The sequence below is a fragment of the Oryzias latipes genome, chromosome 23 (assembly GCF_053564925.1).
Source record: "Oryzias latipes strain Hd-rR chromosome 23, Olatipes_Hd-rR_3.1".
Taxonomy (NCBI): domain Eukaryota; kingdom Metazoa; phylum Chordata; class Actinopteri; order Beloniformes; family Adrianichthyidae; genus Oryzias; species Oryzias latipes.
The window spans coordinates 26,519,783-26,543,554 of NC_136259.1; the positions used below are offsets into that span (position 1 = coordinate 26,519,783).

General features: G+C 46.9%; 1 protein-coding gene across 18 annotated transcripts; it reads left to right on the plus strand.

The window, feature by feature from the left end:
• The first annotated feature begins 1,106 nt into the window (after positions 1–1,106).
• On the plus strand, positions 1,107–23,682 carry phf21b (PHD finger protein 21B). 18 transcript variants are annotated; one of them, XM_078942109.1, is made up of 13 exons: positions 1,107–1,518; positions 12,659–12,922; positions 15,862–15,954; positions 16,163–16,477; positions 16,586–16,714; positions 16,793–16,844; positions 17,125–17,201; positions 17,341–17,389; positions 21,423–21,445; positions 21,530–21,688; positions 21,757–21,823; positions 21,899–22,002; positions 22,075–23,682. In XM_078942109.1, exons 1-13 carry the CDS (start codon positions 1,465–1,467, stop codon positions 22,297–22,299), a joined length of 1,611 nt encoding a protein of 536 aa, XP_078798235.1. In that variant the 5' UTR covers positions 1,107–1,464; the 3' UTR covers positions 22,300–23,682. The 18 variants fall into 18 exon arrangements, 16 of the variants coding, with proteins under 16 accessions (XP_078798235.1, XP_078798240.1, XP_078798238.1 ...); XM_023952105.2 differs by having other exon boundaries at positions 1,200–1,518; positions 16,568–16,714; XM_078942106.1 differs by lacking the exon at positions 1,107–1,518 and adding an exon at positions 2,083–2,625 and having other exon boundaries at positions 16,568–16,714.
• Positions 23,683–23,772: the final 90 nt, after the last annotated feature.

Consider the following 23,772-nt stretch of genomic DNA (forward strand, 5'->3'; position numbering starts at 1 on the left):
TGCTGTTTTTCAAAATGACTGATTTATTTCATGAAGAGCTTTTTCAGGAGATAACCTGCAGATGGAACCAGAACTCTTTTCTCTGAACCTGAAGACCTCCCGTGGCGGCGTGAGCGTCCACCAGTCAGGACGTGGCGGCGGGCCGCCTGCAGCATCAAGCCGGGCTCGCTGGTTCTGCCTGCAGGGACAGGTGGCCTGACCCGGCCCGGCCCGGTCGTCCTCAGAGACCGTTTCTGTCATCAGGCCTTCACGGATTCACCAAGACCAGGTCCACTGGATGCTGTGAGGACAGAAGAACATCCCAAATGTTACGAGCACATGAACAAAGACGGATGGAGACGAAAGCCCTCCAGGTCCAGCAGAGCGGGAAACGGGCCTTAGGAACCCGGAACCAGCAGCAGACCGTCAGCTGATGACGCTCGGGGGTCCGGTCTTACTGGGTAAGAAAGAACAGAGAAAATCTGAGACTGGAGTAAAATGATAATTGACCTGCCAGAGGTGAAGATGAGAGGAACCTCCTCCCCGTCATCCAGAGGACAGACAGGAAGTAGTGAGTCTGTTTACCATCACAGAGTTAGGGCTTCATTAAAGAAATATATGAAAATCAAGTCAAAAACGCTCCAGAATAAGTCATCAAATTATGAAAAAAAGGTCCAAATTTCATGTGAAGAAAGTTTTAATTTCTCAGATCATAAATTGAGATTTTACTAGATTAAAGTGATATATTTATGAGGCGAAAGGCTGTTTGCTAAGAAACATAGCAACATGCCTGTCGGCCCTCATCACCTTTAGTTTATTGTTGCTAAAATTACAACTTTTGAATTATAATTTCATGGGTTTATTTTTGAAAAAATTTTGTCTTTTCTCGTCTCACTCCTATGACTTTATTTGAATGTATCTTTTTCTTTAACGGTGGCCTCAAAACTGCATCGTAGTTCACAGAGTTTCCCATAAACAGAAAGTTATTTTCTGTAGTTTTTATCTCGAGTCTCTAACCTTCAACCTCCCCTCTCTGCTGCGCACTGCGCATGCCCGACCGGGTGGGGGTGCGGGGGACGCTCGCGATGCTCCATCCGGGAACTTCAGAATTACCATTGACAGCCGAAGCGCAACTTTTCCGCAGGCAAAGTGAAATCAAGCCGCGGACTCGGACACAATGTAGTCCCAAGTGTTCAACTTAAAATCAGCGAAACAAAAGCGAAGCCGGCCCCCGCCGCACGCGCCGAAGCCCGGCCGTTTACCGGAGAGCAGCTGGTCCAGGCCGGATCCCCCCGTGGCCGGTGTGGAGCACTTTTGAAGACGGGCGGAAAGTGTGTGATGAGTCCGAGCCTGGAAAGCAGCGAGAACTTGCTCTGCAGCCGGAGTTCTTCTTTCATTGTTATTGTGGCTTAAAAACCTCCAATCCGGTCAAAGTTCGCGTCCGCCGCGTCCAAAGTCCGACCAAAGTGCTTTAGTGGGCGGAACATGGACGTACCGGGCCTGCAAGAGGCGCTGAAAGTGGAAATCCAATGTCATCAGGTACGGAACCGCCGTGTTGTTCTGCCGTGAGGAGAAGTGAGAGCGGAGCCGAGCGGAGCCGAGCGGGCTCGGGGCGACCGCTGTGGGGGCAGCCGCGCGGCGACACCCCGTCCCTCTCCGCCCGACCACCGAACGTACTCTCAGCGGCTCCCGGTCCCGCGGCGGGGGCTTTTCTGCGGGAACCGGAGCGATCATGCGGCGGAGCGGCGAGGCGTTCGGGACGCGAGCTGCATATTTATGAGGCGCGGAAACTGCTTTGTTCCTCCGTAAACTTGGGGCGCTGCGCCCCCCCCCCCCTCCCCCCGTGGCTCCTAACTAGTTGCTGATGGGTTAACGTGGCCTTTACCGGCAGCCCGCGAGCCTTTGGCCACGCGGGTTCAGCAGAAACTTTATCAGCAGAAATGTGGTGGACTGCAACCCCCCCCCCCCCCCCCCCCCCCCGAGACTTTGGTCCCACCCCCCCACCCCGGGACTTTGTTGTGGTGAAGTTTCATCGTGTGTACCGTTAGACCCCCCCTCCCCCTATGTTTGGGTCTGATTGTTTGGTGGGGGCAGCCCCTCTCCGGGGTGGAGTGGGGGGTAGTGTTCACGGATTCACCCCCCGAGGAGGTCGTGGTCCGGTCCGGACGCGTTCGGTTTGTGTCTTGTCTCCAAAGTTGTGTAATGTTGGAACATTTTAGCGTCCATTTTGAGAGGGTCGACATGTTTCTGCTGGGGAGGGGGGCATCCCGGCCCACACTTTTACTGGTACCGTGCCCGCAGTGTCAGCAGGAGAAACGGTCCGGTTCGAAACCACGTGGGTCTCGTTTTAGCGGCTTTATTCCTTTGAAGAGTCTAGTTTTGTCACTTTATACTTTGTCTGCCGGCGTTATTCCTCGCCGCCCACGTGACCCCGCCACGGCGTTTCATTGGCTGAGAAGCAGGCTTCCATTCACGCCACCTTCTGGGCTGCCGAGCCCGTCCTCCGCGGACCTGGAGGCGGCTTCTGCTCGGGCAGCAGCCGGCGGAGGCGGCCACGGGGCGGATGCCGGCGGAGGCTGTGCGGCGGCGTTCAGCACCTCGGCCAGCTCCGCGCCTGCGCCTTTCGGTCGCAGCTTCGAAAACTTGGTTGTATGGCCTTCCTCCTCGGTCCTCCTCTTCCTCCGATCACGGTTCTTCACTAGTGTTCATTTGGAGCTCGTTGAAAACGACGAGGCTCGGAACCGGGCTGGTCTGGAGCCGTGTTTGTGTTTTCCTTCTCGCTCAGTTTTGTAGTGGAAGCTTCCATTTTGAGGGAGGACGGGGGTGACCCCCCCTCCTCCCCCCATCGAGAGAAAAGTCTGCAGAGTTTGATGCGGGAGGAAGGGGGAGGGGCCTCATTCATGCCGAACATTACCATTTTGATTGCTTTGATGCTGTGTTTGGTTTGGACGGAGGGGGAGGGGAGGCAGTCAGCACGCCTGCGCGTCCAGGTTTGGTTCTTCTGGTCTCAGCGCCAGCAGAACCAGCAGAACCAGAACCAGCAGCAGCAGCAGGCTGTGAGCCTCTGAGGGGCGGGCTGAGGAGATGCAGCTCCTCCATGTGATCAGAATAAAGTTTATTTAGGAAATTCTGAGGATTTGGCCCTTTTGAAACTTTAGGTTCTGGGTTTAACAACCCGGCATCGGTCCATCTGCAGCTCAGATGCTCCTCAGGTCCAGCACTTTTGGCTCTTCAGACCCCAGAACTGTGGAGCATGCTCAGAGTGACAGTCAGTGCTCTGGTTCTGGTGGGATGCGGGTCTGGGTCCTGCCGTTTTCTAAAGTTCTTCCCCGGTTTTCAGTCGACCGTGTTAACCTGAACGTCTCCAGAGGTTTTCCTGATGTATGATTGGAGACGGCCCACTTGAGAAAAGAACCGCTGATCTGGACCTGTTGAAAGACCGGAGGAAGATCTGGACCTTATCTGAAGCATAAGTGAAGGGAGGAACCGGGTTCTCCTCTCTGGTTCTACTTTAGAAGACGTTAAAGAGAACATGACGCCTTTGAGGAGCTCTAAAAAGCAAACATACTGTCGGGTTGAAGCTTTCATCCTGTCTCAGAGCCGGTTCTGATCAGGAGAAGCCCGAGGAGCGATCGGACCCACCGTCCTCTTCTTGCATCAGTACGTCCTGGTTCTTCAACTCACAGAGACCTGCTGGTTTTGCTCTGTTTCTGGAACCAGCTGTAGGAAGTCCAAACAGAACCACGTCTCCTGGACCAGAAAGGCAGCAGCTGGAGGAAACAGTTTTCAGAGGCAGCATCCGTTACCATGGAGACGACAGCTTTCAGAGTCTGAGCGCGCATCGTTTGTAAAGCTCCATGTAAAGGTCCATATCCATGGAGACTTGAGGCTCTGGTCTTTGCAGTGAAGTAACCTTAAAAGAATTCTGGGCCAGAACCAGAACCTCCCTGTTTGTGGTTCTGCTGCATGGATTTTCTGGAAGAGCTCCAGAGCTCCCTGACAGAACCTGACTGTAGGTAGGAACCGTGTCCTTCCAATGATCCCGGTGGTGTCCCGGGACGCTGAACCCGTCCTCCAGGCTGCTGCGTTCTGGGATGTGAGGTTCATTCTCAGCTCAGTTCTGCTCAGAACACGGCTGCATCTGTGGTCCACTTCTGTAAAACATACCTGATCACGGGTTCCTGGACTGAGAACGTTCAGAGCGGCGTCTCCACAGGGAGGCGGGGCTGCTACAGATCTGAACGTCATCTGTACACCAAGATGGAGCATCTGAGGCGTCCAGCACATTATTGTTCACAACAGCTGCTTCCTAATAAAACATAGTTGTCATCCATAAAATTAATATCATTTATAAGGTTTACTGGATTTAAAGAAAAAATAAATAAATAGACAGGAGTCTGGATCAAAGTGAATTTGTTTCCATCTTCTTAACTCTGGTGTTTGACAGACAGAAAAGTCTATTCAAGGTTGTGGAAAATGGACAAAAGATCAAAGGAAACATCACGCTCATAAAGAATACAAATAATTACATAATGAAATAAATATCCTGACAGCATTTTGAATCAGTACGGTAAACTCTTGTTTTTTGCGGGGGTTACGTTCCAAAAAGACCCCGTGATAGGCAAAATCCGTGAAGTAGAAACCGTTATTTTTTTAAACTATTATTATACAATTAAATACTCTATTATACATTGAAAAGAAAGAACAAACCAATTTACAGGCTCAAGCATTTGTTTCACAAATAAAAGTACTTTAGAAACCTTTTTTTCAACAAATAACTCTGTACTGTACTGTCAAATAATAATTTTAATGAATGTGTACAGAAGGCTTCAAATCGCGGAGATTAGCCCCGCCCACCGCGACCCGAGTATTGGAATAAACGGGAGAAAATTTAAAATGATCATGAAAAAAATACAAAGTACAGTCGGACAATCAGTGACTCAGGTGTATTTCACTGCTCTTCAGACTGAGCCGCTGCATCCTGACTCCGCTCTGCAGTGTTTTTCTTCTTTTGAAGCCCGCGGTGCAGCTGTGTTTGTTCGGGAGAAGAACATAGTGATAGGCAGTTGTTGTCGCTCTTTTTTCTGCTTTGCAAAAAGTTCCTTATACACCGACATGCCACCATCAAGAGAATTTGCACGTAGTAATGAAAATTTGGCAAGCTGATTTACATACGTGCTCATATTAAACTGCAACGTTACTGACGCACAGGTAGAGAAGAAGCGGAGTGACTTTTTAGCCAATCAGAATGCAGAACACAATGCACGATGCAAATCCGTGAAGTAGCGAAACCGTGAAAAGCAAACCGCGTTATAGCAAGGGATCACTGTACAAGTATCACCAAATGAACTATTGCTATATATCGTCAAAAACATTTTTTCCCACACATCTAGTGTTTTAGCTCCCTGTGTTTTCATCTGAGTGAGAAACTGATCCAAATGGCTCTTTGAGAGGTTCAGGTCTCTGACCGCTGGTCTAACACACATTCCAGGTATTGGAACATTATCATGTTCCATAAAGTAACATGTTTTGTTAAAAAAACATTGTTGCATAATGAGGAAATAAAACACTTAATGTTCTGAATTTGTTATTTATTTATGTATTTATCATCCTCAGAAGTATCGATAAGAGTATCGTTAAAATACCAGATTGATAAGCAGTATCAATAAGAGTAGTGGTAGCGTTAAAACCTTAACGATACCCATCCGTAGTTCTTAGCTTGGTGGCAGTCATTTAACCTGCTTACAGAACCTGTTAACTGGGTATAGAAAATGGTTATACGGTTATAGAACCCGTTAACTGGGTATACAACATGGTTATACGGTTATAGAACCCGTTTACCTGGTTATAGAACCCGTTAACTAGCTATACAACATGGTTATACAGTTATAGAACCCGTTTACCTGGTTATAGAACCGGTTAACTGGGTATAGAACATGGTTATTCGGTTATAGAACCGGTTAACTGGGTATAGAACATGGTTATTCCTGGTCCTTGTGGTTGAGTCCTGATTGTATTTACGCCTGTGACGTCATTTCCGGGTGAGCTATTCCCAGTGCTAGCTGTGTGACTGCTGTCCTCTTGTTTGGCATTAGCCTTACTACTATTGCTTACTCTAAGGGTTATCTGGGTTAATATTCACATCTAGTACCTTTTATTAGCGAATTCACCACTGTTAAACCGCTTGCTGTTCACTTTTCTCATTTTGCTAAATAAACCACTTCTCTTTACTTAAACACCGCTAGCCTTAGCTTAGAACCTAGTATGGCCACCACCACTCCTTCCGCCTCTCCTCCTCTCTCCTGCCCCATGTGCCATATGTTCAGTGATGACCCTGCCTCCTTTAGTGAAGATAGGGGTAGGTGTGTTAAGTGTAGTCTTGTGTTAGACTTGGAGGCCAGGCTGGAGCAGTTAGAAGCGCGGCTCCGCACAGTGGAAGCTAAGCCGGCTAGCCAGGTCGTTACTCGTAGCGCGGGCCGCGCTACCAGGGCTAACTTAGCTAGCACCCCAGCGCCCTCCCAACAGCCGGGAAACAGTCAGGGGTTTGTACCGGTTGGGAGGAAACATAGTGCTAAACGCAAAAACTTAGAGCACCCGAGACTCCACGTTAGTAATAGGTTCTCCCCCCTCAGCGACACACCCGCTGAACACTCAACTCTGGTTATAGGGTCTTCTGAAGTTAGAAACGTGGAGCTCCCAGCGGCTACTGTCAGGTGTTATCCGGGGGCCAGAGTTGGTGACATCGAGGGGAACCTTAGGATGTTAGCTCAGAGTAAGTCCAGGTTCCGTCGAGTCGTGATTCACGCAGGCGGTAATGATGCCCGACGGAGACAGTCAGAGGTGGTTAAGTTAAACGTAACTTCGGTGTGTAAACTGGCTAAGACGATGTCCGACACTGTAATTTTCTCTGGTCCCCTGCCGAACTTAGTCAATGATGAAATGTACAGCCGCTTTTCATCATTTAACCGCTGGCTTTCTAGATGGTGCCCAGAAAACGGCGTTGGTTTTGTGGATAACTGGAGCGCGTTTTGGGGGAAGCCCGGTCTCATGCGGAGAGACGGCGTCCATCCCACTCGGGACGGTGCCGCTCTTCTTTCTAGAAACATTTCTGCTAGGCTTAGTCTGTTAACCTGACAATCCAGAGACGAGACCCGGGCGCAGAGCAGCAGTGGAAAACGCTCCTCTGAGCCTCCCTTAGGGTTAGTGCCGGTGCAAAACCCATGCAGGGGAAGTCAAGCAGGTCCTAGCTTTAGCTTATGTGCTGAAAGACAAATGAAAGGAGCGCGTCATAGAAACCTTAAAGTGACAGACAGCAGTTCTCACAAGCAGAATTATGATGTCATTAAATGCGGTTTATTAAACATTCGATCCATTTCCTCCAAGTCCCTCTTAGTCAACGAGTTAATTACTGATAACAATCTTAGTCTTTTAGCCTTAACAGAAACTTGGCTCCATCAGGATGACTATGTTAGATTGAATGAAGCAACCCCCCCACTTATGCTAACTATCAGAAATCCAGGATTTCAGGGAAAGGAGGTGGTTTGGCAGTAATATCACAGTCTAGCTTACTTCTCAGCCCTAAAGTTAAAAATGCTTATAATTCATTTGAAAGCATCATATTGTCTTTAAGTCACCCAAACAGGAAAACTCGAAAACCTGTTTTACTCATAATTATTTATCGCCCCCCCGGCCCATATTCAGAATTTTTAACTGAGTTTTCCGACTTCCTATCGACTATTGTCTTAGATTCTGATCAAATTATAATATTAGGGGATTTTAATATTCATGTTGATGACCCCAGTGACTGCCTAGGAACGGCTTTTGCAGCTTTATTAGATGATGTTGGTTTCACCCAAAGTGTGAATGAACCCACTCACTGTCATAAGCACAACCTGGACCTTGTTCTAACCCATGGGATACAGATCAGCCAGCTGAGTGTCCTTCCTCTTAACCCCATCATTTCTGATCACTTTATGATTACCTTCCAGCTTACACTGGAACATCCTTCTGCCCCAGTGAATAAGAAACAGCTTAGAAGAACCTTAACTGACCGTTCTGTGTCTGAGTTTAAACACACAGTTCAGCCAGTACTTAGTGATATTCTGAGAAAATACTCTGAGACCAGCTCCCATAGTATCAGTCCTAGTATAAATGACCACTTTGTTAATGATGCCTTACAAGCCCTCAGGAGTACACTCGATGTTGTTGCCCCCTTGAAACCTAAGTTCGTCAGACAAAACCGAGTAGCACCGTGGTTTAACGCTGAAACTCGTTCTCTTAAACGAGAAACCCGTAAGTTGGAAAGAGAATGGCGCCGCTCCGGTTCAGAGCAGTCTCTGGATATCTGGAAACATAGCCTATTAAATTATAAAAAAGCTCTGCGTAGAGCTAGAAGCCAGTACTATTCAACCTTAATATCAGAGAATGGAAACAATCCAAGATTTCTTTTTAGCACTATAGCTAAATTAACTCGCAGTCAGAGCTCAGTAGAACCACATGTTCCTGTTTCTCTCAGCTCTGATGATTTTCTTACATTTTTCGATAGTAAAATCTCAAATATTAGACATAAGTTAAATCAAGTTATTCCTACTATCAGCCCAGAACAGGCTGAAGCGGTAGAAATGGAGGCATCCATAGAAACCTCTGTAACATTAGACTGCTTCACTGCTGTGGATCAAGCGGAAATAACATCAATTATTACGTCCTCCAAATCCTCAACGTGTCTGTTAGACCCAATTCCCACTAGACTTTTTAAAGAAACTTTTCCCCTAATTAATGATCCCATATTAACAATGATAAATACCTCTCTGGAAACGGGTTACGTGCCACAGTCTTTTAAATATGCAGTTGTTAAACCTCTTCTGAAAAAGCCCAGTTTGGATCCTAGCATCTTGGCCAACTATAGACCGATATCAAACCTGCCCTTTATTTCTAAAATCCTAGAAAGAGTTGTAGTTAAGCAGCTTTACTGCCACCTACAGGACAACAGCCACTTTGAAGACTTTCAGTCGGGGTTTAGACCTCACCACAGTACGGAAACTGCACTAGTTAGAGTCTCTAATGACTTGTTATTGGCCTCAGAAAAGGGACTACTTTCTATTCTGGTCCTGTTGGACCTCAGTGCAGCCTTTGACACTATCGACCACGGTATTTTACTCCATAGATTAGAGCAGGACATAGGGATCAGAGGATCTGCTCTCCAGTGGTTTGAATCCTATTTATCCGATAGGTATCAGTTCGTTACTGTAAATGGCCATTCCTCTCAGTGCACTCGAGTCAACTATGGAGTCCCACAGGGCTCAGTCTTGGGACCGATCCTGTTTACGCTTTATATGTTACCCCTAGGAAACATAATCAGGAAACACAGCATTAATTTTCATTGTTATGCCGACGATACGCAGTTGTATTTATCCATGAAGCCTGACCAGAATGACCAGATAGAGAAACTGAACGCCTGCATCAGTGACATCAAGACCTGGATGACAATTACTTACCTCCTCTTGAACCCAGAAAAAACTGAGGTCATTATACTTGGTCCTAAAAACCTCAGAGATGCTCTGTCTGCTCAGATAGTCTCCCTGGATGGTATAAGTATAGCCCCCAATTCCACAGTTAGAAACCTTGGGGTTTTACTTGACCAGGATTTATCATTTAAGGCTCATATATCTCAGGCGTGTAGAACTGCCTTTTTTCACCTGCGGAATATTGCTAAGATCAGAAATATACTTTCTAAGAGTGATGCTGAAAAACTCATCCATGCATTTGTTACGTCGAGGCTGGATTACTGTAACTCCTTGTTAGCAGCGTGTCCTAAGAGTTCCTTAAGAAGTCTCCAGCTTGTTCAGAACGCAGCAGCTAGATTGTTAGCAGGAACCAGCAGAAGAGATCACATCACTCCTGTGTTAGTTTCGCTCCATTGGCTCCCAGTTGATTCTAGAATTAAGTTCAAGATCCTCCTGTTAACCTATAAGGCCTTACATGGAATGGCCCCGTCCTATATTAAGGACCTCATAGTCCCTTACCAACCAATCAGAACACTTTGCTCGCAAAATGCAGGACTGCTTGTGGTTCCTAGAATTGGTAAAAGTACGGTTGGAGGTAGAGCGTTTAGCCACCAAGCCCCTGTCTTATGGAATAAACTCCCAGCTCATGTAAGAGAGGCCGACTCAGTTTCTACATTCAAAGCTAGACTGAAAACATTCCTCTTTGGACAGGCTTATTGTCAGACTAGTTAGTATTCAGAGATTATTTAACTTAATGTTAGTTTGTTTAAATTAAACTTAATAATAACTATTTCTTTTAAAAGGCTGCTAGAAGTTGAAGCTGGGGTAACTATGGTGCTCTGGGGTTCTGTCCTCTTTCCTTTTTTACTTCTACCCTTCCTCTCCTCTATTCTTGATCATAATTTATCATTTAGTTCTCCATGCCTCTGTTTGGTGCAGTGCGATTCATGTATTGTCCCTCTTTTCCTCTCCCCTCCTGGGGAGTGGGAGTGCTTCCAGACTCCAGTTGGCTCATCCGTGCTCCAGTTCCTGACCGTTTACCTCGCCTTTGCTCCTGCTCCTACACCTGGCTGTGGATCCTGCCTCTGGCTCATCTCTGGCTCGTCTCTGCTCTGTGCCTGACCGAGTACCTCGTCTCTGGTCCTGCTCCTACACCTGGCTGTGGTTCCTGTCTCCGGCTCGACTCGCGCCTTTGACTGTCCCGATAACCACGGCTGGATGAAGCTCGTCTGCTGGACTTTTATATATGTAGTTGTAGATTTAGATAAGTTAATTCTTCTCTAAGATTTCTGGTAAATCGCCTGTCCGTCCTGGGGGAGGATCCCTCCTTCATGTGGGCACCCCTGAGGTTTCTTCGTTTTTTCCGGAATCCGGTTTTTTTGGGAGTTTTTCCTTACCGCGAAGGGGGGTCTAAGGGCAGGGATGCCAGTATAGCTTAGTCAGTTTGTTAGTTCATTTTAGTATTTTTCTATTGAACTCTTTGTATTCGTGATCCTTTTGATTTCATGTTTTACTTCGAAGCCCATCGAGACGACTGTTGTTGTGATTTTGGGCTATACAAATAAAATTGAATTGAATTGAATTGAATTATAGAACCGGTTAACTGGGTATAAAAGATGGTTATTCGGTTATAGAACCCGTTAACTGGGTATAGAACATGGTTATACGGTTATAGAACTGGTTAACTGGGTATAGACCATGGTTATTCTGTTATAAAACCCGTTAACTGGGTATAGAACCTGTTTACCTGGTTATAGAACATGGTTATTCGGTTATAAAACCCGTTTACCTGCTTATAGAACCCGTTAACTGGCTATAGAACATGGTTATTCAGTTATAGAACCCGTTTACCTGGTTATAGAACTGGTTAACTGGGTATACAACATGGTTATACGGTTATAGAACCTGTTTAGCTGGTTATAGAACCCGTTAACTAGGTATAGAACCTGGTTTGTCTCTTATAGAACCGGTTAACTGGGTATAGAACATGGTAATTCGGTTATAGACCCTGTTAACTGGGTATAGAACATGGTTATACGGTTATAGAACTGGTTAACTGGGTATAGACCATGGTTATTCTGTTATAAAACCCGTTAACTGGGTATAGAACCTGTTTACCTGGTTATAGAACATGGTTATTCGGTTATAGAACCCGTTTACCTGCTTATAGAACCCGTTAACTGGCTATAGAACATGGTTATTCAGTTATAGAACCCGTTTACCTGGTTATAGAACTGGTTAACTGGGTATACAACATGGTTATACGGTTATAGAACATGTTTAGCTGGTTATAGAACCCGTTAACTAGGTCTAGAACCTGGTTTGTCTGTTATAGAACCGGTTAACTGGGTATAGAACATGGTAATTCGGTTATAGACCCTGTTAACTGGGTATAGAACATGGTTATTCAGTTATAGACCCTGTTAACTGGGTATAGAACATGGTTATTCAGTTATAGACCGGTTAACTGGGTATAGAACATGGTTATTCAGTTATAGAACCCGTTAACTGGGTATAGAACATGGTTTTTCTGTTATAGAACCCGTTAACTGGGTATAGAACATGGTTATTCGGTTATAGAACCCGTTTACCTGCTTATAGAACCCGTTAACTGGCTATAGAACATGGTTATTCAGTTATAGAACCCGTTTACCTGGTTATAGAACCCGTTAACTGGCTATAGAACATGGTTATTCGGTTATAGAACCCGTTTACCTGGTTATAGAACCCGTTAACTGGTTATAGATCATGGTTTTTTGGTTATAGAACCCGTTAACTGGGTATAGAACCATGGTTATTCGGTTATAGAACCCGTTCACCTGGTTATAGAATCCGTAAACTGGCTACAGAACATGGTTAAATGGTTATAGAACCTGTTAATCTGTTGTTGTAACAGCGGCCTCCTCGGTTCCGTCAACGTTCTGCTGGTTCCTCTTTGGTTTCTCTCACATAACTGTGTCCCTGCCCCCCCCCCCCCCCCCCCCCCACACACACACACACGCTTGGGCTGCGTGGGGTCAGTAAGGTTAGAAACTATCAGGAAATTACCTGGAATGGTGGCGAGGCATTCAGGACGACAGTCGTTAAGGGTCACACATTTGCAGATGATGTGGGTTTATTCAGGACTAAACCTGAAACATCAAATCCATGCTAGACTCAGTCTCTCTCCCTCACAGAAGCTGGCGGTCCACAGTAGGCCCGTTGGGACGACAAAGGCTCTGTCCCTCATCAAGCCCTCTGGCCAGAGCATCGCCATCTCTGTGGTTCCGGCCAAGACTCCTGTCTCCATGGTGACGACACACATGAACGGTCAAAAGGCAGCGGGCCCCGAGCCGCTGCAAATCAGTCCCATTGATCTACAGGCAGGCGGCAGAGCGCCCCCCACTGGAGTACGCCCGCATGCCACTAACAAGAGAACCGGGGAACTTGCTCCCCCGCAGGTAACACGCACCTGCACCTGGACCCCTGACCGGCGGGGGGGGGGGGGGGGGGGGGGGGGGGGGTGCTCTGAGAGAGCAGTTCCTGAATTGAAAGGCCTCACACTTTCATCAGTGCAGTTGCCATAGAAACCGTGCCATGCGTCCTTCTCCCCCTGTGTTGCAGAGCCACTCTGCAAAACAATAAAGGGGGGGGGGGGGTGATTATTCCAACAAAGACTTATTAAAAAAGTTTCAATGAAATCGTTTTCATCCATTTTTCTGCCTCAGGTTTAAAGAATGAAACAGTTCCAAACTGACATCAATTCCTGCACACGTTACTACCCGGGTGGTTCTGAACCCCTTCTGTGGCGATCCTCTCTGGTGAGGCCGAGTCCGTTATTGGAGAAAAAAGAGGCGGGAAACCAGCTCCCACAACATATGCATTATAACACCTACAGCTCTAGGGAAATGTACTGAACCTCCCAACAACCCTCTGACCAATCCCCGCCTCTTGTCCTCTCTGGGTATTCTGGGTAGTGTAGTCATACCACAGGTTCCATAACTCAAACTGTCCCCAACAAAGACATTTAGAGGCTCAAATATAGGTGTGTGTGTGATTCAGTGGCGATTTCTTTAAGACTGCAAGGGAAGGTTCCCTTATAATGTCACAAATGAATGGTCAAATATGTACTATTGTATTAACATTATATTGACTAAAATGCGTTAGAAAACGTTCATCTCATAGACGAGTTCCTACAGAATCAGTTACATTTAGCAGGTCGCCTGACTCCATTTCCTTCTCTTACAGCCTCACAGTGCATTTCCCTATTGAAGCCCAGCGTCCATTGACTTCAATGGGGCTGCTTGGAACACTGTTTTTCAGTGCTTTGAAACTAGACGGTCATTGGATAAACGCTGCGATTATGTCCCGCCCACGGACGCTCAGCGTCTCTGGGGGTGAATGTGGAGTGGGCTGGCCCAGACTCCGAGCTTCTGCGTGACGATTGGAGGGTCTGTGGAAAGACTGCCTCTCCTTTTGACTGACAGCGATTCTGTCCTATAAGACACATTCCTTGTTTCAGTTATACAGAGTTAAAAAAAAATTTATATCGTTCATTCCTGACTTTGATTCAGGAAGACTGAGGTCAGAACTTCAAGTCTTGTGTTCAGATCAGGACTTGCAGGGGAACAGGGGAAGGCTGTGTGATTACTTGGTGTTCCTTACAGACATGGAGTTGGACAGTGCAATGCCTCAGCTTTACAAACTGTTCTCATTAGTGGCAACATTTGGAGCTACATCTGCAGGTGTAGAAAGGAGCTTCTCCGAAACACAATGGGCCAAGGCCGTTTAAGCAGCCTGGCTCTGCTGGCCATTGAGAGGACTCTGGTCAAGTCACATGAAAAGACTCCTAGTTAGTACGACAGGAACAACAAGGAACGTAGGGCAGAATTTACTTTTAAATAAATAGACAATTTTATGATGTAGGGCGAAAAGGAGCTTCCCCTCTCTGACAGACCAGGAGCTGCCACTGGTGTGAATGTACAGTCTGTGAATATACCGTGTGTGAATGTACCGTGTGTGTGTGTGAATGTACCGCGAGTATGTGAATGTACCGTGTGTGAATGTACCGTGTGTGAATGTACCGCGAGTGTGTGTGAATGTACCGTGTGTGAATGTACCGCGAGTGTGTGAATGTACCGTGTGTGAATGTACAGTCTGTGAATATACCGTGTGTGAATGTACCGCGAGTGTGTGTGAATGTACCGTGTGTGAATGTACCGCGTGTGGGTGTGTATGTACCGTGTGTGAATGTACCGTGTGTGAATGTAGCGCGAGTGTGTGAATGTACCGTGTGTGAATGTACCGCAAATGTGTGAATGTACCGTGTGTGAATGTACAGTCTGTGAACATACCGTGTGTGAATGTACCGTGTGTGTGTATGTACCGTGTGTGAATGTACCGCGAGTGTGTGAATGTACCGCGTGTGTGTGTGAATGTACCGCGTGTGTGTGAATGTACCGTGTGTGTGAATGTACCGTGTGTGAATATACCATGTGTGAATGTACTGTGTTTGAATGTACCGTTTGTGAATGTACTGTGTGTGTGTGTGTGAATGTACTGTGTGTGTGAGTGAATGTTCCGGTGTGTGAATGTACCGCGTGCGTGTGTGAATGTACCGTGTGTGTGAATGTACCGTGTGTGAATGTACCGTGTGTAAATGTACCGTGTGTGAATGTACAGTGTGTGTGTGTGTGTGAATGTACAGTGTGTGTGAATGTACCGCGTGTGAATGTACCGTGTGTGTGTGTGTGAATGTACCGTGTGTGTGTGAGTGAATGTACCGTGTGTGAATGTACTGTGTGTGTGTGAATGTAGCGTGTGTGAATGTACTGTGTGTGTGTTTGTGAATGTACTGTGTGTGTGAATGTACTGTGTGTGTGTGTGTGTGAATGTTCTGTGTGTGTGAATGTACCGTGTGTGTGAATGTACCGTGTGTGAATGTACCGTTTGTGTGTGAGTGAATGTACCGTGTGTGAATTAACGTGTGAGGGACTTTGTTGGTTTAGGATTTCTTATTCTGAAGGAATAACACAGTTTTTTTCTGTTTTTGTTTCTAAATGTTGTGATTTTCTGTGACCTTCATCTAGAAAACAAACTTTAGTTTGAACTTTTGACCTTTAGGCACATTGACCCTTCAGGGGACGCCACAGCCAATCAGATCCAAACAGGTGGTTCTGCAGAGTTCTGCGCCGTGCTTCAAGTCCGCCATCTGCTCCCAGCTAAAGCCCAGTGAGCTTCCTGGTGCTTCTGATCCAGTCAGACCCGTTGTTACAACAGATCCTCTCTAGCTGGTTCTGGAGCATCTTAAGGAACTCCTGCTCCCTCTCTTTGGACTCCCAGCCTAGAGGCATCGGTGGATTTGGACCTGCGGTTCTGACTGCCGTGTTGTGTGTTTCAGGTTCTGGGAGCTCTCACGGCTGTGCCCGTCAAGATGCCCCATGTGGGCTCACTGCAGCAGTTAGCGGGACACACGGCCTCCGTCCTGCCACAGGTAACTCACCTGGTGACTCTGGACCTCCCGTAGCCTATTTGGTCTGTTTAGAACCTGATCCGGGGGTCCAGTTCCAGGTCTGGCCTTCTCTGAACCTGCAGGTTCTGTCCAGCGGGGGGCAATAGAGGGTTCTGCTGTGGCTTTTATTTTGAAGGGACAGCAGTAGCTTGCTCTCCGGGTCCTGGCTGAAGTTCTGGTTCTCCTGCAGGTCCGGCCAAAGACCCAGATCCCTGACAGCCTGCCCCCCCCTCCCTGCCAGGAGCTGCAGCCGCTCAGCCTGCAGAGGGCCGCCACCGTGCTCTGCCCCAGGAGCCAGGCCCCCACGCTGCCCACCGCCAACAGCACCTTCAGCCCCAACGGCCAGAGGGACGCCTCGCCGCCCACCCTTCCTCTGCATGTCCCCCTGGGGGGGGGCGACTCCAACAGCGCCACTCAGCATGCGACTGCTGGGCCTGGCGTGGCGTACGCCATCATCGCTGCTTCCCCCGGCAACAGCGCGTCCCCCGTCAGCGAGGCCGTGAAGGTACCGCCGACAGCCGTGCATGTTGGGGGGTGGAGGGGGGTTAAGGGTCACGACGTGGGGGGAGAACATCCAACTTTACACCATGTTCAGTCCTTCACCTGCTTTCAGGTGATCATAATCCAGCCTCAGGCCCCACCCACCACTGGGGGCTCCCCAAGGGCCCAGCCTGACCTCCTGCCACAGGACGTCCCACCCCCGCCGAAGGCCCTGCCTCTGAAGAAGGACCAGGACTCCGAGGTGAGTCCACGTCGTCTCTGAGGGAGGTTCTCCAGACCGTCTGCAGAGGTTCTTCATCCTCCTCTTCTTCACCTCCAGAAAGTCGCCTTCATGGTGGCCCTGGGGCTCGTCACCACCGAACAGCTGGAAGGTGAGCATCTGGGCGCCATGGCGATCCGTGAGCGGGCGTTTCTGCTGAGCGGTCCCAAAGAACATCCCATAATTATAAAGACGCTGTTGAGAGAGCCGGTGTGGCGTTGAGTCCAAACATTTCTAGAGTTCAGGAAGTTTCTCATGTAAAATCTGGTCGGGACTCCTGCTGCATGATGGGATATGTAGTCTTTGCTCACAAACAGGAAGCTGATGGTTTGACACTGAGGAGCTTCAGAAGTGTCATGTCTTTCTGCTGAAAAGGGTTTTCTTCTGAACAGAGATCCAGGCCAGGAGGCAGGAGAGGAAGAGGAGGAGCACAGCTAACCCCGCCTACAGCAGCCTGTTCGAACCCGAGGTGAGTTGTTCAGGGTTCAGGTGTGGAGAAGTTCAAGTCCTCCTTGAGGCTGGGATCTTCTCTGCCCGTCTGGAGCTCAGACCTTCCGTCTGCAGGATCTCTTCCTCTCGGTGTAACCGCATCTTCTGCTTGTGTGCAGCGGAAGCGGCTGACATCCCACTACCTGAGCAGCTTCCTATCGGCAAGAGGTAACATCAACCGCGGCTGTGCTGCAGCGGCACACCACACAAACTGAGCTTTACACGACTTCCCCCAAACGCAGGATCTGCCCCCATCATGGCAGAGGTTATGAGGTCAGAGCAGCCATCATCCACCCAAACCGAACCCATCTGAAGTCAACACCTGAGCTCTCACCTGCAGCCACATTGGCCTTGACCACGCCCCCTCACCATTTCCTGCCAGAGCTGCTGCTTTTAGCCCATGGAGCCAAAAAATGTCCAACAGGCTGATTCAGTCCAGTCCCAGTCTGTAACCCTTGTTCTATCCTAGGCACTTTAACGTTGGGAGTGGGGTCATCTAGACCCACTAGACAGTGCTCTGAACCTTTTTTCTTCACTGATTTATGATCTTCACTGGTGTCCATGGATTACATGAAATCTTTCCACCTTTATCCACCTTTGTCATGGTAGGGAGAACACCTCAATGGAAGGGGGGGGGGGTCATCTAAGATAGCACAAGGGTTACACACTGTTGGCGCCAACAGAAAGAGCAGTTTGGCGTTTGGCCAGCAGAGCGGCGGCTTCGCTCCTCTCCGGCTGAATACCATCCGCCGAGCGGCGCCTCCTTCAGTGACAACCAGAACGGTCAACGTTCCACCAAGTGTGGAACATTACGTAATTGAGTATTATCTCTTTGTACTCAGAGTAATAGAGTATTCTCTCTTCATACTTAGAGTACAGAGTAATAGAGTATTCTCAGAGTAATAAAATATTCTCTCTTCATACTCAGAGTAGAGAGTAATAGAGTAATCTCTCTTCATACTCAGAGTAATAGAGTATTCTCTCTTGATTCTCAGAGTAATAGAGTATTCTCTCTTTATACTCAGAGCAATAGAGTATTCTCTCTTTATACTCAGAGTACAGAGTAATAGAGTATTCTCTCTTTATTCTCAGAGTAATAAAATATTCTCTCTTCATACTCAGAGTACAGAGTAATAGAGTATTCTATCTTCATACTCAGAGTAATAGAGTATTCTTTCTTTATACTCAGAGTACAGATTCTGTCTTCATACTCAGAGTAGAGAGTAATAGAGTAATCTCGCTTTATACTCAGAGTAATAGAGTATTCTCTCTTTATACTCAGAGCAATAGAGTATTCTCTCTTTGTACTCAGAGTACAGAGTAATAGAGTATTCTTTCTTTATTCTCAGAGTAATAGAGTATTCTCTCTTTATACTCAGAGTACAGAGTAATAGAGTATTCTTTCTTTATTCTCAGAGAAATAGAGTATTCTCTCTTCATACTGAGAGTACAGAGTAATAGAACATTCTCTCTTTATTCTCAGAGTAATAGAGTATTCTTTCTTTATTCTCAGAGTAATAGAGTATTCTCTCTATATTCTCAGGGTAATAGAGTATTCTCTCTTCATACTTATAGTACTTGATAATAGAGTATTCTCTACATACTCAGAGTAATAGAGTATTCTCTCTTTATACTCAGAGTACAGAGTAATAGAGTATTCTCTCTTTATTCTCAGAGTAATAGAGTATTCTCTCTTCATACTCAAAGTACAGAGAAATAGAGTGTCCTCTATTTATTCTCAGAGTAATAAAGTATTCTGTCTTTATACTCAGAGTACAGAGTAATAGAGTATTCTCTCTTCATACTCAGAGTGCAGAGTAATAGGGTTTTCTCTCTTTATTCTCAGAGTAATAGAGTATTCTCTCTTTATACTCAGAGTACAGAGTAAGAAAGTATTCTCTCTTTATTCTCAGAGTAATAAAATATTCTCTCTTCATACTCAGAGTACAGAGTAATAGAGTATGCTATCTTCATACTCAGAGTAATAGAGTATTCTTTCTTTATACTCAGAGCAATAGAGTATTCTCTCTTCATACTCAGAGTAGAGAGTAATAGAATATTCTCTCTTTATACTCAGAGCAATAGAGTATTCTCTCTTTATACTCAGAGTACAGAGTAATAGAGTATTCTCTCTTTATTCTCAGAGTAATAAAGTATTCTCTCTTTATACTAAGAGTGCAGAGTAATAGAGTATTCTCTCTTCATACTCAGAGTACAGAGTAATAGAGTATTCTTTCTTTATTCTCAGAGTAATAGAGTATTCTGTCTTTATACTCAGAGTACAGAGTAATAGAACATTCTCTCTTTATTCTCAGAGTAATAGAGTATTCTTTCTTTATTCTCAGAGTAATAGAGTATTCTCTCTATATTCGCAGGGTAATAGAGTATTCTCTCTTCATACTTATAGTATTTAATAATAGAGTATTCTCTACATACTCAGAGTAATAGAGTATTCTCTCTTTATACTCAGAGTACAGAGTAATAGAGTATTCTCTCTTTATTCCCAGAGTAATAGAGTATTCTCTCTTCATACTCAGAGTACAAAGTAATAGATTATTCTTTCTTTATTCTCAGAGTAACAGAGTATTCTCTCTTCATACCCAGAGTACAGAGTAATAGAGCATTCTCTCTTTATTCTCAGAGTAATAGAGTATTCTTTCTTTATTCTCAGAGTAATATAGTATTCTCTCTTTATTCTCAGGGTAATAAAGTATTCTCTAGTCATACTTAGAGTACTTAACAGAGTATTCTCTTCATACTCAGAGTAATAGAGTATCCCTTTCTTTATTCTCAGAGTAATAGAGTATTCTCCCTTTATACTCAGAGTACAGAGTAATAGAGTATTCTCTCTTTATACTCAGAGTAAAGAGTAATAGAGTATTCTCTCTTTATTCTCAGAGTAATAGAGTATTCTCTCTTCATACTCAGAGTACATAGAAATAGAGTATTCTCTCTTTATTCTCAGAGTAATAGAGTATTCTTTCTTTATTCTCAGAGTAATATAGTATTCTCTCTTTATTCTCAGGGTAATAGAGTATTCTCTATTCATACTTAGAGTACTTAATAACAGAGTATTCTCTTCATATTCAGAGTAATAGAGTATTCTCTCTTCATACTCAGAGTACATAGAAATAGAGTATTCTCTCTTTATTCTCAGAGTAATAGAGTATTCTCTCTTTATACTCAGAGTACAGAGTAATAGAGCAATCTCTCTTTATCCTCAGAGTAATAGAGTATCTTTCTTTATTCTCAGAGTAATATAGTATCCTCTTTATTCTCAGGGTAATAGAGTATTCTCTATTCATACTTAGAGTACTTAATAACAGAGTATTCTCTTCATATTCAGAGTAATAGAGTATTCTCTCTTCATACTCAGAGTACATAGAAATAGAGTATTCTCTCTTTATTCTCAGAGTAATAGAGTATTCTCTCTTTATACTCAGAGTACAGAGTAATAAAGCAATCTCTCTTTATTCTCAGAGTAATAGAGTATCTTTCTTTATTCTCAGAGTAATAGAGTATTCTCTCTTTATACTCAGAGTACAGAGTAATAAAGCAATCTCTCTTTATTCTCAGAGTAATAGAGTATCTTTCTTTATTCTCAGGGTAATAGAGTATTCTCTATTCATACTTAGAGTACTTAATAACAGAGTATTCTCTTCATACTCAGAGTAATAGAGTATTCTCTTCTCTTAATTCTGGTCTCATCTGACCACACAGTTCTCCCGTCCTCCAGATGGTTTCTGGACAGAGAACTTCTTAAGGAGGACGTTGCAGGTCTGTGAGGACCAGAACTCTGGTTTGTAGAGAAATCTTTCTTTTCTGCTCCGTTAAACAAAGAAATTCTTTACAATCAAACTTCCTGGATTTCGTGTTTACTGCTGAAGTTCTGAAGAACCTCACAGACTCAGAACTTGCAGAACCTGTGTGGTTTCTACGGTAACAGTCCCTGCATAGAGCTGGATCATCTGGACTCTGTTGTAAATCTTTATAAATAAAGGTTTTCATTTTGAACGTCAGTCAGCTCCTCAAACATCTCGACTCCTTTCAGCGTAGAAAGTTCCGATCCGATCTGCTCGTAGCGGGTCCGGCCTCAGGGCGGCGCTGCAACTCTTTTCTGTTTGTCTCACCTGAGTGTTAACCTGCAGCATGGTCCCGCCCCCCGCCACTAACCTGTGCTCTGCTTTGATCCACATGCTAGACTCTGAGGATTTCTGCTGGAAGGTAGGTCACCGGACTCTGGCGCCGCACCTAGGCAGACGTGGTCTCTGTGGCGCCGCCGCTGATGGCGTCTGCGTGTCGTTTCAGGATGACGTGGAGCACGAGGAGCGCTGCGCCGTCTGTAAGGAGGACGGCGAGCTGCAGCCCTGCCACAACTGCCCCCGCGTTTTCCACCCCACCTGCCTGCACCCGCCCCTCAGGACTCCGCCCAGAGGACCCTGGTACTGCCCCAAGTGTCAGAAGAAGGTAGTGTTTCCGAGGGGCGTGGCCTGATGTGGCGGCAGCGCCGAACTCTGACCGCTGCTGTGTTTCAGGTGCTGAACAAGGAGAACGCGTCATGGCCGCACAGCTTCGTCCAGTCCTACGTGACGCACAAGACGGGTGAGGAGCACACGCATGAGCACAAGAACCCAGGTGCACGCACACATGCTGACGTGCACAAACCTGTTTGAGCAGTGAGGCAGGAGGAGAAGAGGAGGCTGCTGAGGAGGAACAGCGAGCTGCAGAGGGAGTGCGCTCACCTGCAGGAGGAGGACCAGAAAGTCCACAGCACGCTCAAAGTAAAGGAAGCGCTCCCCGCTCCGCGCCGGCGGCCCGCTCGGCCGGTTCTGATGTTCTGGTTCTGTCCGCAGCTCTGCATGGACCAGCGGGAGCGTCTGCTCGTCCTGAAGAGAGACACGCAGACGTCCCTGGACCGCCTCCGAGCGCTGGTCCGGATGATCCAAGGCGAGCAGCTCGTCCAGGTCACCATGACCACCACTGTGCCCGCCCCCTCACGGATCAAAACCACCACCGGCGCCAGCCCGGGCCCCTCCGCGCCGCCCCGCCAAACCAGCCAGGTGGACGTTAACGTCTAGCCTGCCGCCGAACGTCCTGATGGGGGGCGGGGCGATGTGCTGAGGTCATCTCTTTTGAAGAGGCTCCGCCCTCCACAGTGTTTGAAACACCGTCAGTGCTTACGAGATTTCTTTGAGTTCTTTTCCATTTATTCTTGGCCTTAAAGTATTTATGACCGGACTCCAGCGTTGCAGAGGAAACGTCCAACCAGACTCTTGCGGCGAATGGCGGCCTCGCCAGCAGCGTTCCTGCCATGAGGCTTGAGGAAGCGCCTGAAGGCGGCGCCGCCGAGAGTCCAGACAAACCCTGTTCAGTATTATAGAGAATCTCAAAGGAAACTACAGAAATTAGCGTTCTAGTGAAAAAGTTTGTCTTTTCATGTGACGCCTGAAGGCGGGGCTCCAGCTCCGGAGGCCCCGCCCACATCCAAGTTCAAAACTGAGCCGCCAAACAACCGCTTGGCTCTGAGAAACCAGAGGCTTCCCGCCCAGCAGAACCACAGCGGCGCCGCTGCTTCTGTCGGAGCTCAGAAAGCATTATGGGATGTTCTGGCTCCTGTCTGTGTCGCACTGGGCGGACCAACAACAGTCCGCTGTACCTGAACAAACACACCAGGGGCGTGTCCATGAAGCCCCGCCCACTTCAGCCAGAATGAAAGATGCCAAAACTGTTTGTTTTTATTTGGACCCGCTCATCGCATCACGTCTCATGAGCGCCGCCTTCGCCACGCCGCTCAGGGAGGGTGGACCTGTGGGGGGGTCACTGCCCCCCAGGTCCGTAGGCATCACCTGTCTTCCTGCTGATTTCTGCCTTTTCTTTGTTTGATGCTCCTGGTGACTGAGGGGCGGGGCGGTGGGGGTGTGTTCAGAACCATATCAGCTTTAAAGTGGGGGGGGGGGGGGTCTGTTCTGAAGCGTTTTCAGAACCTGTGTCTGGTCTGGGTTGGACCCAAAGTCAGTGTGAAACGGATCAACTCATCGTTTTGGTGCCATGTGATGCATCTCATGACGCATATCGTCACCCTGATGCTCCGCCCCCTTTTACACCGCCGTCCCTCCTCTGCAGAGAAACTGAGCGGTTCTATTTTACTGAGCGACACGCGAACAAAAGTTTTTTTTATTCTCTCACAGAAACAGAGGGCTCGCTTTCTGTCTTCTGAACTCAGACTCTGGCGGCAGTTCCATGTTTCTCCAGCAGGCGGCGCCACTGTGAAGAAAAGGTAGATCTGGTTTGTGTAGAGCGCTGTGTGGATAGTGTGTATAGGAAAGTGTTTGTCTTAAAATGCCAACGTAGTTTTTCTTCTCTGCCGCATAAAGACACGACGGACGCCGGTCCCGGTAGAATCACTTTTGTACGAAGTTCTTATGAAAATATGAATCATCAATAAACAAACTCAAGAACAAGTGGAGTCTGTGAGTCCAGGCCGATGGTTCCACATTCAGCCTGCAGAGGGCGACGTGTTGTTTCAGCTGGAGCTAAGGTAACATCCAGAG

Excerpts from the sequence above, each read along its gene's own strand:
- phf21b (XM_078942108.1), top strand. The coding sequence starts at position 2,182 with ATGTTGGAACATTTTAGCGTCCATTTTGAGAGGGTCGACATGTTTCTG. Across the intron at positions 16,715-16,792 it reads AGAAGGACCAGGACTCCGAG|AAAGTCGCCTTCATGGTGGC; the intron begins GTGAGTCCACGT and ends CTTCACCTCCAG. Across the intron at positions 21,824-21,898 it reads CTACGTGACGCACAAGACGG|TGAGGCAGGAGGAGAAGAGG; the intron begins GTGAGGAGCACA and ends CTGTTTGAGCAG.